Raw genomic sequence first — 19,636 nt, 5'->3', positions numbered from 1 at the left:
AGGATGAAATAAATAATAATAAAAGTGGATCATATACAAAACTACTTAGCTTAAATGTATGTCTAGGAATCCTCCTACTTGGGAGAAACACCAATTGGGGTAGATGTTAAATATTACAGAGAACACGAAAGGTTGACTGGGAAGAAGGTGTACTATATAAACTAGGGGTTGAGACGCTACGGCCTATGGGCTAAATCTAGTCGGCCACCTGTTTTTGTAAATAAAGTTTTATTGGAACACAGCTGCACATTTATTTACATGTCATCTGTGGCTGCTTTTGCAGTATAAGGGCAGAGGGGAGTCACTGTGACAGGGATCATATGGCCCGTGAAGCCACAAGTATTTATTACGTGGCCCTTTAAAATAAACATTTGCGAACCTTTAATATACACTATCAACACTTCAGTCAGTGAGACTGGTCACACTGTTAAATGTGTAAAACAGTATTCAGTCAAATGGTTTGTTTTTAGTTACACAGTATGATCTCTGCATTATAACCAACCAGAGATATTATTTTGAGCCCAAACTGTGCCAGACCCAGTCTAACTGGGTCCTGCCTGGGTTTGCTTTTTCAGCATGATGTTACTGATGACCCTGTGGGGTGCTGGCTCAGTACCGGCTGCATCTCCCGCAGGTCCCAGAGGAAAAGGTTTGGCTCTGTATTAGAGGGAGATGTTTGAGCCCCATTTCACATTATGGCGGCACTTGGGGGTCACTGGACCTTGCCCGCCCACTGCCATGGCTATTCTCAGTGCTTAGGTCACGCAGAGCTTGACCTGACAGGCCCCCGCCTCCTGGCTTCTGCTTCCTGCCCCGGACTTCCCCGGAGCTGTGGAGGCAGGAGAAAACGCAGGACCGGCCCACGAAGCGGTGGGCTGCAGACGGACAGGTGGAGGGTACTGGCTTCTGCTTGCTCACTCGCCAGCTTCGCGTGCTGTGCCGCATTCTGCAGACGCAACAGCCCCAGACACAGGGATAGCGATGTCCCGTGGGGCAACTAGTGACAGTGCCAGACAAGGGCCAGCAGACAAATTCCTCTGTATCTTCCCATGATGTCCTATTCTGAGATGCAGGAGTTCACACAGCCTCTCTGAAGACGTCTCACGGACTCAGCGACCACCTGCGCTCGTTATGAAACAGGCCAACTCACTGATGCATCTCACGGTCTTTGCTCTGCCTCCTTCTCCACCTCACTTCCTCGTGTGCCCTCGTTCCTGCCTCCCTGGTATTGCACTTGCCAAGAAAGTGTTAGTACATCAGCTTTTGCTTCAGGCTCTGTTTTCTAGGAAATCCTGGCTAAGACATAAACCTATGTGTCTAGTTGTCATGGGCAACTGCTCATCTAGGCTCATTTTTATTGTTTATTTAGGATAGGTTTGCAGCAGCAGAGAGTTTTTGCATGTTACGTATCCCTGGGAATTTCTGTGTATTATTAACCGTGGCGGCTTTAATAGAAAGACGGTTTTTTTCTGGACATACCGGATCCATCCTAGAACTGCTGACGGCTATCATTTTTTCATAAAGTAATGGAGGGCAGGAAGTTTTAAAGTAAAAAACTCTATGTATTTCAAGGCTATCTGGGTCTTTTTGAGCTTTCCTCTGAATTATAAGATCTCTAACTAACCTGGCTTTCCATCTGGTTAAAGAAAAATGCAATCAACGGCAACCTCTGTGATGTATAATTTGTTTGTATTTTTTCCAATGGCAGGGAAGAGAATGGCATTTTTTTCACTGACTTCAGAGACAGTGTACTATTATTCTCTTGACTTTGAGTTTTAAAATTCTATTTAAAAAGCTAATATTCGTTTGTTTACTATTAAATCCAAAGTTAATATTCTGCAATTAGACTTCTCAAGGCTGACTATATATCCTGCCTTAAACACTGCTACAACATCAGAAGGAAACTGAAGATTCAACTTGTTTATAGAAGTTGTGTCTTAGTTCAAATGTGTCTAATGCTCAAGGTTCTTCGACAGATAAAATTCTCAACCTTTTCTTGTTCTGAATCTGAACCTCAGCAAGTGACGCTCAGGGAACAAGTCCAGCTGGAGGGAGCTTCATCATAACCTATGACTGGTTGGCAGATACCTGGTTTTTCCCAGCCCCGCTGTTAGCTGTGCTGTCGTTTCTCTTCTTAGGACACAGGCTGATCAGCTATTCCTATCCAACCCCGAATCCGTGTGATCCATTATCAACACTGAGGATAACCTGTGACTTCAGCAGAGCCTGAGAAACTAATCCGGTTCGTGACCTGAGGATAGCAACCACTATACGAGACCCAAGGTGTTCACCTGTGACATATATAACACGAGCGATCTTTGTGCGTGGGACAGCCTGTTCCTCCGCCAATTCCATAAACATACTGGTTGCTTTTGGAGGAGTTTTCAGCAAAATAAATCCCGGCACCAAACATTCCTCCTATGTATGCATGTCGCTCATCAAACCCTTTATGAATAATGGCATTAATGAAAGGAGAACCTAAAAATACAAACACAGAAAGATCAGTTTTTGAGTACCTGTCTGGAGTCTCAATTAGCTGCAAACTATTTTGCACTTGGCACATTAATATTAAGTAATTAGTGATGCACAAATGAAGTTGTAAGATGGTCTACCTTACATAAATTATTATCTTGTACTAGAATCTTAGCAGGGACCTACGGTATTCACCAAGCAAGGATGTAATATGGATTCTGCAGATGGCAGGAGATTTTAGATACCAAAGTACAATGCGGCTTTAAAAATATAGATTTTACACGCAACCTTACTTTACACAAAAACAGATAATCAGATAAGCTGAAGCAATTATGCTAAACTATAATAAAAATATTTTGTCATCTAGATGGCTCAACTTGCAATATGAGTTCTAAAACAATTTCCGTGAAGTTATTTTCACTCTGCATGCCTTGGAAAGTCCGTACTAACACGCAATGCATTATAAAACCGGTAACGCAGAATTAAAACAAAAACTCAAAACCAGCCATTTTTAACAACACTGATACGGTCAATGACATCGGAATTCGCAAAAAAGCCCAGAGAGATAATGGCGGGCCTGACGCTCACCGTGAAATAGCATGCGCTCATTGTGATGGTTGTGATTCTCCTCAGACACTTCCTTTTGTCTGTGACAGAATCGTTCCCTCAACTTCTTGTTGACAACTTTTTGAATCTTTAAGGATGAGGAAGAAAGAAGCAAATGAGTGCAAAGAATGTCAAGTGGCAGTTTATAATTTAAAACGAAAAGTATGTTTTCTTTTAGGAAGGTTCAATTTTTGTTTGCTGAAAACATTACCTGAAAATGATAAAGTTGCCAGGTAGCATGACTAAGTTAACATTCTGGCTTTTAGTGACATAATTTTCAGCTCTGGCTTTTGTTACTCTGCACTAGACCTGGCTGTGCCTCAAAATCACCCAAAGAATTAAAGAAAAAACAGAGTTATTCCTAGACTCCGCCCAGGCTTGCCGAGTTTTAGGATACAGGGGCCTGCACATCTACCTTCTTCGAAAATCTTTCCAGGGAATTCTGACGTGCGCTGGTGTAACTCAAAAGGGATAAGCCCGTGCTCAACAGATTCTACTCGTCTTTAGGACACTCCCTTGAAAAAAGCACATCTATCCTATATTATTGATCGAGATACTGAGACGAAGAGATATATGCATTCTGATACAAGCGCTGACTCAGACTGAAAATCCGGGCTCTGGACACTGTTCTGAGGTGGTGATAAAAATCACTGTCAGCTACAGTCTAAATATGTGGGTGGGCCAGGTCTCCTCACTGCCTCTGTACCAGCAACGGCAGCAGATCTAGACTCCAGTCTGTAGCTTTCCTCTTTCCACCCAGTCTCTGTTTCTAGAGAAGTATGGTCTTGAGGGGTCAGAGGAAGGTAACACCTGACTGTCAGGCAACAGATGACCCGATTATCTTGGCAGTTTAAAAGCAGGATGCTTAGAAAAAATTTGTCATTTTCTATATTTGATTTCAGGCACACCTTGCGATCTAATTTTCACCCTGAAATTTTAAAAACTTACTCGAATGACATTGTATCTGTTGAAGATGCCACCAGCATTACCACCATCTCTGTGTTCTCGAATCGTACTTTGCATCTATAGAACAAAATAAAATAACTTTCTGAAAAGATGCCAGTATCTAATTCTAAAGACATTCCTCTGTTGTTTTCAACATTCACCTTCTGTTATATTGTTTTACTGATGAGTCTCAGACTCAGCACTAAGAAATAAACGGGAGTTCACTGTAAATTGTTCAACAAAGTCTAGTGGATGAGTATTTCTGATGAGAAAATAAGTCAGAAATAGAGATATTAAACCTCTACATTTTCTTTTTTCCTAATAAAAAAAAAGCTTTAAAAGCTTTTCCTGTCAGCACTGTGGGGAAACACAGAAATAAAACATCACACTAAGCCATCTCCATTGCTATTTTATGGGACTGAGGAGAAGCCACACCGGGGTTAAGTCAAACTTCAACTCCTCACATTCGATGAATACTCATTAAACTCATCAAACAAATGTGATTCTTAAAAATTAGTAAGTTTTTGTTCCCTAGGTGAGATACCCCGTATTCTCTCTTTAATCTGGGATCTCAAAGTGCATCTGCACAGACTGGGCGAAGCTGGATGACGTCTGCCCGGGGGGAGTAACCTTCTTCCGCGCAGTCCTTGCTCTTCTCCCACGCTCCAAATTCAAAAGAATGATGGAAAAGTAACACGTTTGGAAGACCCAAGTTCCTCACAGAATTGACTCCAAAGAGTTAATTCTCCATCTCACTGCTCTATCTGTGAAGGTATTCTTCACATTTTTGACAGTACGATCCAAATTTGCGACCAGTAAAAGAAGGATCAGGCACTGAGCTGCTAGAAGATCTGATGCTCTCCTGACAGACTGGCCAGGCATGAGCTGAAAGACCACCTGAGGTAATAATGGTCCTGAACTTCCTGGGATGAGAATAATGTGAGCACCGATTAAAAGCAGAAAATAAACAGAGAAAAATACGAAGGCATGCCTTTCTCTGCAAAATAACGGAATTGGTTAGGCAGCTTCTTTACTGTGACAATCCCACTGGCACTGTGTCTATTAGGTGTAAGAAATGAGGCATGAGCCAGCGGTAGAGGCGGAATCTCTATGGCATCTGTCAAGCAAGAGGGGCATCCATCAGCCTCACCACGGTGCTTTCACACAGTGACCGAAGAGATAAAAGGTGACTCGAGGTATGAGGCAGATTTCATAAGCACCCACGAACATTAGGTGTACTGATTTATAATCACATTTTATAACTTTGCATGAAAGTGAAAACAAGAGGATCTTTGCTATTCGTGAGGCAAGATTCTCACTCCCTATCATTCTTAGGTGGCATTTTAACACTGGAAGAAAACAGTTCTAGTAGGGCTCTTGTATAGCTTCAGGAAAGCCTCTAGGATGAAAAGACACCTCTGGCCCCCCTACTGGAAACCCTAGGCTTATTAAGATGTGCAAACACTGTGGCATAGTCCTAATCGCGAGTCCTAGCTGAATCGGGCGATACGTCACCATAATGGCTAAGGGAAAACAGACAGGTGAGTGATCATAAATCACTATAAGACCAACTTAGCTCTACTGGAAAAACAGGCTTAACCACAGATTTCAGGAAGAGAATGAAAAATTTTGATGTACATTACCTCTTCTTCTACTGACTGATATTCCTTATCCTCTGGAGCAAGATCCAGCAAAATAGTTCCCTGATTAACACAGTGAAAAGTCAGATAAGGGTTGGTGCCTGTAGGAAAGAAAAATGAATACGTTCAAGTCCACACTCCTCAGCCTCAATTTTAGGGAAAACTCTGTCATAAATAATTGACATTTTGGAACAAGTCTCAATTATTTGCAATTCAAACCTAATATATAAGGTTATATTGAACAGTACATCCAAAGACAAGAACAGTAATGGAGATGTGTTTGGGGATCAACTTTATCTGTTCTTACAGAGTTCTCCAGCCAGGGCTCAACAATTTTTTGTTGAACTGAATTCATTCATAAACATACATGAAGCTATCTCTGATACCAAAGAGAAACACACTGTGATCACAATCTAGTCAGGTCTAAAATGTACGAATTATCCTGTAATAACTCTGTGAGATGGCTTGAGATGGTCACTTATAATCAGTTTAAAATACATTATTCTTGTTCATTTCATTATGCTTAATTTAATGCAGAGAAATAAGCGAGACTTAAGTTCAAAACCTGCTAACACTTAGTTTCATGTTGCTCTTGCAATTTTACTGGCTGCAGAGTGGCTAATTCAAGTTTTTCCCTTTTCTCCCTTTACTTTCCTATTGTAAAAGCGCTTTTAACAAATAGAAAAATGATAAAAATGGGGGTCGACAAAGGGGAAAGATAGGAGGCTTGTAACAGCAAAGTATGGTGGGAGGAAAAAGGCTGAGCTGACAACTGTGAGTGGGGAGAAAGGTTCAGGACGAGGTCAGAGAGAAAGGTCAGATTATGAAAAGCCATGTTACGAACGTCTGATTTTATCCTAAGAGCAACAGGATTCTGCTGAAAGGTCTTAAGCAATGGAGTGATCTGATCACACATTTTGAAAAGAGTCTTCTGAGTACATGCAGGGCAGGTACTGGAGGGGAGACAAAGGTGAGGGTCGGAGATAAGCTGGAAGGGGGTTGTGACAGTCAAGGAGACAGCTGACGGTGGCCAGGATTAGGTGACCTGTACTAGATTAGACAGCAGTGGGAAGCAGACAGAAGTGTAGATTCCAGAGATGTTGAGGGTATAAAGTGAGAGGGGAGAGGAGAGAACGAGTAGACGGCTAGCTAGAGCAGCGAGGGGGAGAGCCATGTCCATAACTAAGATGGGGCAGGCAGGAGGCGCTATACGAGCTGAGTGCATGCGCTCTGGGTTCAGACCACCTGAGCTCAGATGCCAGCCCTGACAACTTACTTGTTCCTTCTGAGATTTTAGTTTTGTTTCCGAATAGCTTACCTTGTTGTCCACCTAAGAGTCTTTCTACTCCTTTGATTAATTTATGGCGGTGTCCATATGCATTGATGCCTATTTCTTTCAACTCCTCATGACCCATATCAGCCAGTACATCTAGTGTAATCTAAAAAAAAATGGAACAAAATTAATTGCTAAATCTTGAACTGTTCCTCAGTTCTTCCATTGGTCTTTAATGCTACAATATCCATCCAAATTAACAAATTCTTTTGTCTCCTTTATAAAACAACCTTAAAGTTGTCTTGATAATTTTATCATTTTTAAAAAATTTTTTTGAGAGAGAGAGGGTGCAAGCGAGTGACAGCAGAGAGAAAGAGAACCCCATGAGCGGCAGGGAGGGAGGGAGGGAGGGAGGGAGAGAGAGAGAGAGGGAGAGGGAGAGGGAGAGGGAGAAGTGGGGCTCACCCAAAGCAGGGCTTGCGCTCATCCCATGTGGGACTTGAACTCATGAACCGTGAGATCATGACCTGAGCCAAAGTCAGATGCTTACCCAACTGAGCCCCCATGTGCCCTTTATCAGCTTTTTACTCACATGAAAAACCCTCTGCTTCCAGCCGACTGTGAATTAAAATGGAAGAAACAATGCTGTACAAATATAAAATGGTCACTGCTGTATTTCCTTTTGATTATTTAATTCTACCACCTTTTGCTTTCTTCAAGACATAAGAGAGAACAACCAGAAGCATAAAATAGGGAAATACCAGGTCCCAGTATCCAGCAGGTAGCAGAGAAGAATGGTAGGGGAATGGGAGAGAGGTTTATTAGCACAATGAAACAGAATGTGGCAAAAGGAGTAAGCAGTTTTAGGTAAGTGGGATTTATATCAAGATGAAGAAGAACTTCCCAGTGCTAAGAAATATTCAAGTCTGGAAAAGGCTGCCTTAGAAAGTGGTGAGATTCAGATGAGAAGTGTTTAGTTCAAGTACAGACCATTTTATGTAGAAGCTGTATACAAAATTCTGATTTGGAAAAGAGAGAGTAGATGGTTTTCAAGTTTTCTTTAAATTCCCAGATGTAACAGTCCCTGAAGCCTAACATTCTGTTGTTGTAAAACATAGTGGTTTTAAATTTCTGGTTCTTCATCCCTGCAAATGGAGATGATTAGTTGGCTACCATCAGGACTCAAAATCACCCATTTCCTTTTGTGGACGAACAGTTAACTGTGACTCTACCGCCACCCAGTGGCAGAATTCTGAATGCACAGGATGAAATCGTGGGCAACCACATTTCTAGGGGGCTGAACATGCAATTTTCTGGCTCAGAAGAAGCTGGCCCTCTGACAGTGCAGATACTACTTTACAAGATCAGCCTTTAATTTTCTCTTTCCTTGAAAAACTGAGAAATCCTTTCAGAGACACCGTTTTCCCAACTGAAATGAGATGTGTTTTATCTATCTATAGCATTCTCTACCTTTTTACTTATACATAACATTAAAAAAAAAAAAAAAAACACAAAAACCTGACAAATTCAGCCTGGAGTTCTGCTGATTTTTATTGTCAGAATGAAGTATTTATAATGAGTCTGATCTCAGTGCAGCAAGCATATACCACTCATTCTCTGGAAATAATTACTATATTGCTCTTAAGTGGCCATTTGAGAAATGATTGCTCCATTGTACAAAACGGGCAATTCGCTTCCAATTACCAAAAGGAAATTTTGAGCAGAGCTTTTAAAAAGCAACAGTTTTGAAATATACATCGTGGAGACAGAATAGTTCACACCATAATAGGAGCCTGTACATTTTTAGCTACATGTAATTTAATACGCATTGGAAGCCACGCACAAGGTTGACTACATTACTGACGTCTCAGTTTTTCCTTCTAAACTTTGGTTCAGATAAAGTTGATGTACAAACAGGATCTCAATCGATGTGGTAGCTTCAATCCAAAGAAACCTTAAGCTTTTCTGAATAGTTACATATTATGTATATCTGGAAGCAGAAACCAGGCCAGCAAAGCATAGAGTGCTCTCTATGAGGTTCTAGAAAAGAAATGGAGAATGTTTAATATATTTGTTGATTATATAGCTCCATCCATAAAATAAATAGCTCAATTCCTCCTCCCAATCACCCATGAAGTACTACTGATATACTCATGAGGAAATTGAGGCCCAAAGAAGTCATAAAAACAGTACACGCAAGAGCGGAGATGGATTGTATCGGTCTTTCCCTTGCCTATATTTCTTCAAAGGGCTGACTGGAAAGCTAAAATAACATTTAGTTGCTTGGGGTTACATGATACCCAATTTGTCCCCATAATTATCAGGCAGTGGCCACTGGAAAACCTGAAACGATAAAGCTAAGGAATTCAGATTACTGTTCATTTGTTCACTCATTCATACATATTTAATGAATACCTTCTATATGCTAGGTATTTCCTTAAAAAGTAACTAAGCATTTAATTCTAAAACTTCCCATTATAGCTCAGAAAGGTAAATAACTGTCCCAAATTGGTAGTAAAGGACTGGGGCAAGTAAACAAACAAGGCAGTACCACAAAAGTTCATGCTATGTCCTCTACCAAGGAGAAGAGAAGTAAACACTAAAATACCGTACAGGTTGGTAAATGTTTTGGAGGAATCCTAAGGGAACTCTATGGAAGGTTCTTACTTGATCAAGGCTGTAGGTAGGGCTGGAAAAGATGGAAGGAACAGGAAGGTGGTCAGGAAAGGTTCTTAGAAGGTAACAGCTTGGCTAAGAAGCAAGAGCTAATCAGTCGGAAGAAGGGAAGGGTATTTAAGACAAAGGGAACAGCGTACGGAAAAGGAAAAACAAGTAAGAGAATACAGAACATTTGGGAGATTCTCAGCACTGGAGTCCAAGAGGGTGAGCATATAACATACACACAGGAAAAAAGAAGGGATGGATAGAGCAGCAGGCTAGGAATAGATCTTAATGGGCTTTTTAGATCAAGTCAAGACAGTATCCAAAAGCTCCTAGGGAGCCGTTTCAGCAGACAACACAATCAAAGTTGTATTTGAGAGGAGGATGGTAGCATTCTGCAGGGTTTGGAAGGGAAAGGGACTGTGTGAACAAGGTCAAGATGGAGTGGAGCGGAAGGGAGGGATCAGAGAAAAATTTCAAAAAGAGATGACAGGGCCTGGTAAAGAGAAATGGTTAACGAAAAAAAAAAAAAAAAAGGAATAGGAGTAGAGATTATCCCAAAAGTCTGAAAATTGGTGAATCTGAGATTATCCTATCAATAAAAGAAATGTAAATATCTAATATAAGGCAGGTTAGATGGGTTTTAGATATGTTGGTCCAAGATTTAGGGCTTTTATACTATTAGAAATAGATTTTTTGAAAATTATCTTTTACTCACTTCAAAAATAACTTTATTATATCTAGGAAATCACAAGTTTCTTGCGCTAGTTATTTATATCTAGCACACATTAAAATCAAATTGATCAAACCTGTCAGACTAGCTTACTATCAAAAGGAAAAAAATGACAACTGTTGGCAAGGATGTGGAGAAAAGGGAATTGCTGTTGGTGGGAATGTAAACTGGTGCAGCCACTGTGGAAAGCCGTATGGGGGATCCTCAAAAGATTAAAAATAGAACTACCCTATCATCCAGCAGTTCTACTTCTGGGTATTTATCTAAAGAAAATAAAAACACCAACTCAAAGAGACAGATGAGCCCCTGTGTTCACTGCAGCATTATTTACAATAGCCAAGATATGGAAGTAACCCAAGCGTCCATTAACAGATGAATGGCTACAGGTGTGGTGTATTTATACACAATATTACTCAGCCATAAAGAAGAAGGAAATCTTGCCATTCACGACAACATGGATGGACTTAGAGGGTATTATGCTAAGTGAAACAAGTCAGAGAGAGGAAGACAAATATATGATTTTACTTATATGTTGAATCTAAAAGAGAAAACAGAAACAGACCCACAGACATCGGAAGGAAACTTGGTTACCAGAGGAGGTAGGGGTGGGGAGTTGGGCAAGCAGATGAAAGGGATTAAGAGGTGCAAACCTCCAGTTATAAAATACATAAGTCATGGGGATGCAATGTACAGCATAAGGAATATAGTCAATAACATGGTAATAACTTTGTATGGTGACAGATGAAACTAGACTTATCATGGGGATAACTTTATCATGTATAAAAATATCAAATCACTATGATGTACTCCTGAAACTAATAAATGCCATAGGTCAATTATACTTCAATTAAAAAAATCAAATTATAATCTTTAAAATAAGGATTATCCATGTATCAATGCAATCATCTTGCATATAAAGCAAGCATCATTTTAGGCAGGTTGCCTTTTGTTTCTAATATCTGTTCATCTTCTCTAGGGTAGAGAGAGACAAAGTAGAGTTTTATTGGACAAAGAAAGTAGAGTTTTAATGAAAAAGCCCTTTCTTTTACTTAGGCTTAAAAGGATACAGGTCAGAGCAGAAATAACTTTACAATCATGTGCACAATTCATTGTCTTGAGTCCATTCCTTGGTCTTTCGATTTTGAAATAAAAATTTATATGATCACTTTTCATGAAAATATGTAGGTTGCCCATAAATATGTCCACAAAAAGTCTTCTAAGTCATAGCATTTCTGTTTAGGAATTGCAGTGTAAATCAAATCAGCCTTTCTCATAGAAAAAGTGTTCTAATCAGGAAGCTACGTTATAAAGGAAGGGTGAAAGTGACACTGGTATTATATTTCATTAACTATAAAAGACCTGGGTGTGTATTACTTGGCAAAGTATATGTGTTCAAACAGGCCAAGTTAGTTAAGAGACGTCTGAGAGAATAATTGTGAAGATAAGAGGTGAGGCTGTGATGTTCTGAAGGCAGTTTTCCTGATACTGGAGTAAAAGAACTACATTCCCCACTCCATTGGCAGAGAAGTATCCTTGAGCAGGAACAGAGGCACTGAGATCTTATGTGTCAAAACATCTCAGGAAACAGAACAACTCTCTGGATTAAGAGAAATAGATAAGAATTAAGTGAATATAATGTTTATACCCACTCCTTCCCTCCCTACACAAATATCTCGACCATCATCAATCACATACTCACACCCTGATATAGAATGTTAATGGGAGAAAATTCTATGGGTAAACTATAGAAAGGGTTACAGAATTACTCTATAACTAAAGGCTACTCAAGTAACACTTGGCGGTGGAAGTAAAAATTAATTTGATTGCTTGATGACTGGGCCAGAACACGAACACAGTTCAATACAAAGAAAGGTAAAATCATTTGTCTGCGGGAAAGGCGCCGTGCTGGGCAATATACATTAAATGGAATAGTCAACATATTAATTAAAAAGATATAGACATTATTCTGGCAAAAAGAAAATCGATGGAACCATTTACTCAGAACAAAAGACAATACAACGGACCAAACAGGATAAGCTGTCAAAAGGACAGACTAAAGTATTATGATCAATAAGGAGATAACCATGACATAGGAAATCAGTTACTGAGAGAATAAAGTTAAAGAGAAAAAAATAAAACACAAGATTATGTGCAAACTAACTGCAAGAGTAGAAACTGAAATCCTTTGAACATTTTTAAATAGTCATTTGGAGTTATTTGTGTGAATTAGGGTCTTCGGTTTATTAAGCAAAGATGTGTAAAATTTCACAGTTATTGTGGATCTGATCTGGGAAGAAGGGATACATTAAGATATATCTTTTGGCTTTATCAGAAGATAATGCTTTTAAAACAGCTTTCATACCTTCAGGGAGGGAATAAGGGGAAGACATTCTTACTGTTTAGAATATTCTCAGAAGAAATCTTAAACCAGAGGGTAAATCAATGGTAGGTGAAGCTAAAGGAAAAGTAATTACAGAAGTTTATAAAGTCCTCACCACTAGGGGCGCCTGGGTGGCTCAGTCAGTTGAGGGTCCGACTTCGGCCCAGGTCATGATCTCATAGCTCCTGGGTTCGAGCCCCGCGTCGGGCTCTGTGCTGACAGCTCAGAGCCTGGAGCCTGCTTCTGCTTCTGTGTCTCCCTCTCTCTCTGCCCCTAACCTACTCGCATTCTGTCTCTGTCTCTCTCAAAAATAAATAAACATTAAAAAAAAATTTATAAAGTCCTCACCACTAGACAAAGACACATCTGGTGCTTCATTAAAGCATGTTCTAAAAATTGACACAGAAGCACAGCATGACTGAGAATTTTAACTGTCTAGACATTTGAAGGTGTTCTATTTTATAGTTAAGGGGAGTGATACGTTAAATGCCTTACCCAATTTACATAGTTAATAAGAAAAATAATCACAACCAAGATCTGTTAGTCCAGTGCTATTTCTACTCAACCGTTTTGATCAATAAGAGCATAAAAGATGAACCATAATAAGCACTATAAAGAAGTTAAGCTAAAAAAAAAAAAAAAGACAAGACATTAGAACATCCTCACAGTAGAACTGCTATAAAAAAAGAAATGGTGTTTTTAATGAACTCCTAATTGACTATAAGCCTACGAAAAACCCAGAATGGGGCAAAGAGGCTAGTGAAGAATTTGGAAACTATGTACATATAAAGAATAACTGGGGAAAAAAAGCGTATAGTTATCCTAAAATAGGAGAAGCTTTGTAGAGTGGGTGGCTGGAAGGGTTAAGTCCATGATAAGCTGATTAGGTCTTAGAAATATATGAGAGGCTGTATAACATGTTGTGGTGAGCTGAATGGCGGCTCTCCATGTTTTGATTACCAGAATTTATGAAGGACCTATTTGGAAACCTTTTTTTAGGTCTTTGCATATGTAACTAAGTTAAGAATCTTGAAATGAGGAGATCATCTAGTTTTATATAGGTAGGCCTTATACCTAGTGCAAGCGTACTTCTGAAAGATACACAGGAGGAGGCTGACAGAGAAGGCAAGGTGCCCATGGAAGCACTGCAGAAAAGCAGCCATAAGCCAAAGGGGCCCGGAAGCTGGCAGAGGCATGGGAGTGCAGACCTGTCAAAAACTTGATTTTGGGGACACCTGGGTGGCTCAGTCGGTTAAGCGTCCGACTTTGGCTCAGGTCATGATCTCACGGTTCGTGAGTTCAAGCCCCGCATCAGACTCTGTGCTGGCAGCTCGGAGCCTGGAGCCTGCTTCAGATTCTGTGTGTGTGTGTGTGTGTGTGTATGCCCCTCCCCGCCCGTCTCTCTCTCTCTCTCTCTCAAAAATAAATATTAAAAAACAAAAAACAAAAAACAAAAAACAAAAAACGACTTGACTTTGAACTTCAGGCTTCCAGAATTGCCAGGGAATAAGTTTCTGTTGTTTAAGCCACCAAGTTTGAGGTAATTTCCTGTAACAGCCCTATGAAACTAATACGTTAAGTAGACTAGAAATTAGATTTCTGTGCAAAACAAGGTAAATGTAAACATAAAATTAATGGATTATATACACAGGGGCAGATTTGGGCACACTTTAAATTACAAGCGTTTTATTACACTTCCCCAAAGTGTAATAAATCATCTTCCCACATGGACGTTAAAAGAGTAATTCCTATGTAGGATCTGGGAAAGTGACTTAATGATCTCTAAACACCTTTCCCATTTTAAGATTCTACATACAGTAGCAACTAACAGTCAATTTAAACTCAGGAACTTATTATTATTCAATATTTAACACTGATCCTGGTAATAAAATCATTGATAAGTTAAAAACTCATTATCCTGTATAAAAGCAGAATGACAAACAGAAGGGTCTTAATTCATAAATACCCTAATGATGACCTCATATTAAAACCTTCATATACATGTAAGATGTACGTGAAAATAGGACAGGTCTATGAATGTGTGGCCAAGTTTAGGTTCAACATTATTTTGGACTCAACTGGACAACAGAAATTTCATAAAGAGGAAATTTTAAAAAGGTACACTTATCTAAGAATTATTTTGCTTTCCAAATTTAACAGATAAGTGCTTTGTGAAGATTTTGCTAATGTAAAATTTGTCATTGGTTTTAAGTGGAGTCAAGTCACAACAGTAACATATCGAGATGAATAAGGAACAACACTTTTTGGAAACAAAATAATGAAAGAAGATTTTGAAAACACTCTTCCGAGGTGGTTTCATGGCCTAAGTTTTGACATGTAATAAAACATATAGAGTCAAACGGCTTATAACAAAATAACAGTTAATAACTCCCACCATCTATTAGACAATTTTGGGGAGAATAATAAAACACTGGGTTCCCCTGGCTTCTTTAGAAATTTGATGAGTTTTAACGTATTGACTAAGTGATTAAGAAGTAAAAAAGAAACAAGGGATAGCAATTAATAGCTATTACTTTTTAATAAAAAAGACTCAGCTACATATGAGAGCTTACCTGTTCTGTTTCAAAGATGTCCCGAAGGTGTTCAAGACCAAGGCTTTTCAGGAATTGGCTGATATTCATGTCAAGACCCGCAACTAAAAGAAACACATTGAAGTTTTCAGAAAGCAGTTGATCAATCTAAAGGAAGTTACAGTATTTATTCAAAGCCATGACTCAGATACCCTTGGGTGTGCAGATGATTTTATACAGCGTAAAAATAATCCAGAATACATAAATTTAATTCAGACACTTCAGGTTATCTCTGAATTTGGCAGAGAAGTAAAAGAAGAATTTATCTTATCAGTAGCATTTATATTAATTGTAATATTATAATCTAATGCTTTTAGTGAAATATTTAATAGCTGGAATTAAAAATCAAATTTACCAGTTATTGTTTCAGTTTCCACTCCTTAAACATCTTTCAGGTTTGTTTTTTTTTTATATAATTTCAATAATAAGACTCACCAGTAGTTAAATGAAATATTATGGCTAAAAGTGGGTATACTGGAATATATGTAAGTAAGAACAAGATTGATGTCGAAAGATTTAGTCTATGAAGACAGTTCTGATAAACTGGTGTGTATATGAAGACTCACAGACAGGATGTCTTTAAGATAGGTGTTCAATACTTACTAAGAGAGGTAAGTGAAATCTATTCATTTAAAAAGCCCAAAACCAAATACGCGTTCACAAGTATACTCGCCTTCTCCCTCCTTCCTTTCTGCACCCGCTGCTCCATCCCCTGTGTTGGCCGCTCCTCCCACGGCCAGTTCCGCTAAAGGGCCAGTGAGGTTATCGATGCTGCTGGCAGCAGACAGGCAGGAGGGGGTGGATGCTGGTGAGATCAGAGAGGCACTCACTACGGTGGCCTGAGGTTTAAAACAGGTAGGTAAGGCCTCCGGGGGCATGGCATCTATCAGCAAAGCTCTGATGTCGTCAGCCTAAAAAGAGTAATACAAAAAAAACAAAAAAAACAAAAAAAAAACCAAAAACAAAAACACACACACACAAAAATACTATATTTTAAAACAGTAAGTTTTTCACTAAGGACAAAATGCATTCTGAAATTAGTCTTCGGCAAGTGCCTCATTATTGCCTATTGGTTTTTGATCATTTGTTTCCAGCCCCCGGCTCCAAAAAGTCCCAGCAGTTTCTTTTCTTTTCTTTTTTTTTTAATTTTCTTTTTTCTTTTTTAAAATTTACACCCAAATTACTTAGCATATAGGGCAACAATGATTTCAGGAGTAGATTCCTTAGTGCCTCTTACCCATTTAGCCCATCCTCCCTCCCACAACCCCTCCAGTAACCCTCAGTTTGTTCTCCATATTTAAGTCCCAGCAGTTTCTACAGGTAGACCTGGAATCCCTATATAATTTTTTAAAAAATATTTCATCTTTTGAAGATCTGATGTACAACTTGACTTCAGTTAATAATACTGTATTATATGCTTGAAATATGCTGAGAAGAGATCTTAAATGTTCTCGCTACACACACATCCACATATACGAGAGTTAACTATGAAAAAAAGTCTAAGAGTGTAGAATGTAGACTATGTTGATTTCTGGAATGTTTTTTAACACTACATGTGCATACAGCTGTTCATACTGATCACACAATCACACATGTATTTAAAGGAGAAGTTCATCTTTTTTTTTTTTTTTTTTTTTTTTTTTTTGAGAGAGAGAGCGAGCGAGCATGCACAGGTGAGCGGTGGAGGGACAGAGAGACAGGGGGAGAGAGAATCTTAAGCAGGCTCTATGCTGTCAGCGCAGAGCCCTACTGAGGGTTTGATTTCATGACCTGAGCTGAAACGCTGAGTTGGATGCTTAACCAACTGAGCCACCCAGATGCCCCTCATCTCTCATTTAAAAAAGAACCCGCTGGGGGCTCCTGAGTGGCTCAGTCAGTTGAGCATCCGACTTCGGCTCAGGTCATGATCTCACTGTTTGTGGGTTTGAGCCCCACGTCGGGCTCTGTGCTGACAGCTCAGAGCCTGGAGCCTGCTTCGGATTCTGTGTCTCCCTTTCTCTCTGCCCCTTCCCCTCCCCTTGCACTCTGTCTCCCTCTCTCTCAAAAAATAAATAAACCTTAAAAACATTTTTTTTTAAAAAAAGAACCTGTTGCAGAGTGTTAATTATCAATCTTTTCTTTAGAAGGAGTTTCTATACTTACACTATGGTTTTGTATACTGTTTAAATAACAACGATGATTTTTATTCATTGTGCATTATTTAGTGCACACTTAATAATTTAACGTATACTTAAAATCTGGAGACTTTTTTTTAATGTTTGTTTATTTTTGAGAGAGACAGAGCATGAGTGGGGGAGGGGCAGAGAGAGGGTGAGGGAAAATTCCAAGCAGGCTCTGAGCTCTCAGCACAGAGCCCAACGCGGGGCTCTTACCCACGAATTGTGAGATCATGACCTGAGCTGAGGTCGGACGCTTCACTGACTGAGCCACCCGGGGGCCCCTCTTTAATCTGGAGACATTTTACAAGGATGCCACTTTAATTTGGCCAGCTTATCTGTTAACTTCACAGTTAGGCACAACTGCTGTGAGACTACGTAGGAGCCTCCAAAAACAGAAAGCCATTAATTCCCTCCTCCGTGTACGCGCGTGCCGCTCTTCCCATCAAGAGGTGGCATCTATTTCCCTTCCATTAAATCTGGGTTGCCCCGCGGGTTTTTGTGACCAAGAGAACATAGAGGGAGTAATGTCTGAGGCTTTTAGTCAGGCTTTAACAGAAATGGCAGCTTCGACTTCTCTCCTAGAAGGTGTCTCCATGCTGTAAAAAAAGGTCAGGTTGGACTACTGACTCAGGAGACGCTCCGTGGAGAGAGGCCCTGTAGGATGAACGGCCGCCCCAGACCCCGCAGCTCAGCCGAGGTCCTGGCTGAAGGCAGGTGCACGTATCACTGCCTCGCTGAGCCACCGACCCACGGAACCGTGAGGAATAATAAATCACCGTTTTATGCCACTCACTCGGTTTTGGTTAAGCTACTAAGTGTTTTGAAGTGTCTGTTACTCAGCAATAGATGTATGAAACAGGATGTGGCTTGGAAAAGTACTTCAGGTTAAAAAATTATAAATTATTGTGCATATTAATTTACTTTTCCATCTTCGGAAAAATAATATACTGCCTAGAAGGTAATTTTTCTTGGACTCTTTCATAGTCTCAGGTAAATGATCATGAACATTAGTTGTTCCTGAACAATATGCCAAATGTAAAAGGTAGAAGATATTTTACTAGTGCAATTCTCTGAGGATATACGGTATGTTCTTCTAGGATTGTTTTCCCTCCCTGTTAGGCATGGCAAAAAGAATTAAGTTAGTGTACTGCTTAGCTTGCCTTAATAGAGTTCTGAATTATATAAAAAATACACATTAAAAAAATTCAGAAGGAAGGAAATTTGTTCTTATTCTAAGTGAAATATGCACCACTAAGGTAAACCTGCTGCTGCAAATTTTTTAAAAGTATTCATTTATTTATTTATTTAGAGAGAGGACAGCACGCACGGGGGAGGGGCAGAGAGAAAGGGAGAGAGAATCTCAAGCAGGCTCTGTCTGCATTGTCAGTGCAGAGCCCTCCGTGGGGATTGATCTCATGACCCTGAGATCATGGCCTGAGCTGAAATCAAGAGTTGGATGCTTAACTGACTGAGCCACCCAGGCGCCCCAGCTCTGTAACTTAAAGTCATCTCTGAAAGTATAAATTTAGTTTTTTTTTTAATCAAAAAAAATTTTTTTAACGTTTATTTAATTTTGAGAGAGAGAGAGTAGACAGAGTGCGAGCAGGGTAGGGGGCAGGGAGACGGGGCGACACAGAATCCGAAGCAGGCTCCAGGCTCTGTGCCGTCGGCAAAGAGGCCAACACGGGGCTCGAACCCACAAACCGTGAGATCGTGACCTGAGCTGAAGCTGGACGGTTAACTGACTGAGCCACCCAGGCGCCCCGAAAGTATAAATTTGAAGCAATACTAAATAACTCAGAATGAAGACTCACCGTCGCCAGATCCAAAGGTGTCTGGCCTTCCTGGTTCTTCATAGTTGGATCTGCACCATGTGCTAGGAGTAGGGCACATAACTGTGTCCTTCCTTTCTGGGCTGCTTCATGAAGAGGAGTAAACGCCCACTTGTCTGTTGCATTTACACACGTGTTGTATTTTATCAGCAATGCCGCTATGTCCACATGCTGAGGAAAAACAAAGGATGTGAAGAGTGAAGAATGAGATTGGTTGAAGCTCCATCAGGTACGCTCGTTTTATTTAACATTTCATTCCCTCTGTATCTCTATTCTCATCCTTGATAGAAGTTTCTTCCATTAAAAAAGTCCTACTTAGCCCACTCCTGCATTTTGGACTCCCG

The 19,636-nt window shown here is 39.9% G+C and overlaps 1 protein-coding gene across 4 annotated transcripts in view; it reads right to left on the bottom strand.

Moving 5' to 3' along the window:
* The window catches only part of TNKS (tankyrase), a 209,561-nt gene that overhangs the window by 10,305 nt on the left and 179,620 nt on the right, over window positions 1-19,636 (bottom strand). For 3 of the 4 annotated variants that reach the window (XM_042934426.1, XM_042934427.1, XM_042934428.1), the window contains 8 exons: window positions 19,275-19,463; window positions 15,975-16,212; window positions 15,284-15,366; window positions 6,982-7,102; window positions 5,667-5,764; window positions 4,027-4,101; window positions 3,061-3,166; window positions 2,292-2,478 (listed from right to left, as the gene is read on the bottom strand). In XM_042934426.1, coding sequence (XP_042790360.1) covers window positions 2,292-2,478; window positions 3,061-3,166; window positions 4,027-4,101; window positions 5,667-5,764; window positions 6,982-7,102; window positions 15,284-15,366; window positions 15,975-16,212; window positions 19,275-19,463 — 1,097 coding nt within the window. Of the gene's footprint in view, window positions 1-2,291; window positions 2,479-3,060; window positions 3,167-4,026; window positions 4,102-5,666; window positions 5,765-6,981; window positions 7,103-8,792; window positions 8,977-15,283; window positions 15,367-15,974; window positions 16,213-19,274; window positions 19,464-19,636 lie in introns of those variants that run through there. The other variant, XM_042934429.1, reaches the window with a different exon arrangement.

Source organism: Panthera leo, chromosome B1 (assembly GCF_018350215.1).
Source record: "Panthera leo isolate Ple1 chromosome B1, P.leo_Ple1_pat1.1, whole genome shotgun sequence".
Lineage (NCBI taxonomy): Eukaryota > Metazoa > Chordata > Mammalia > Carnivora > Felidae > Panthera > Panthera leo.
The sequence above is the reverse complement of the archived record's forward strand: the minus strand, read 5'-3'. Positions and strand labels throughout refer to the sequence as shown.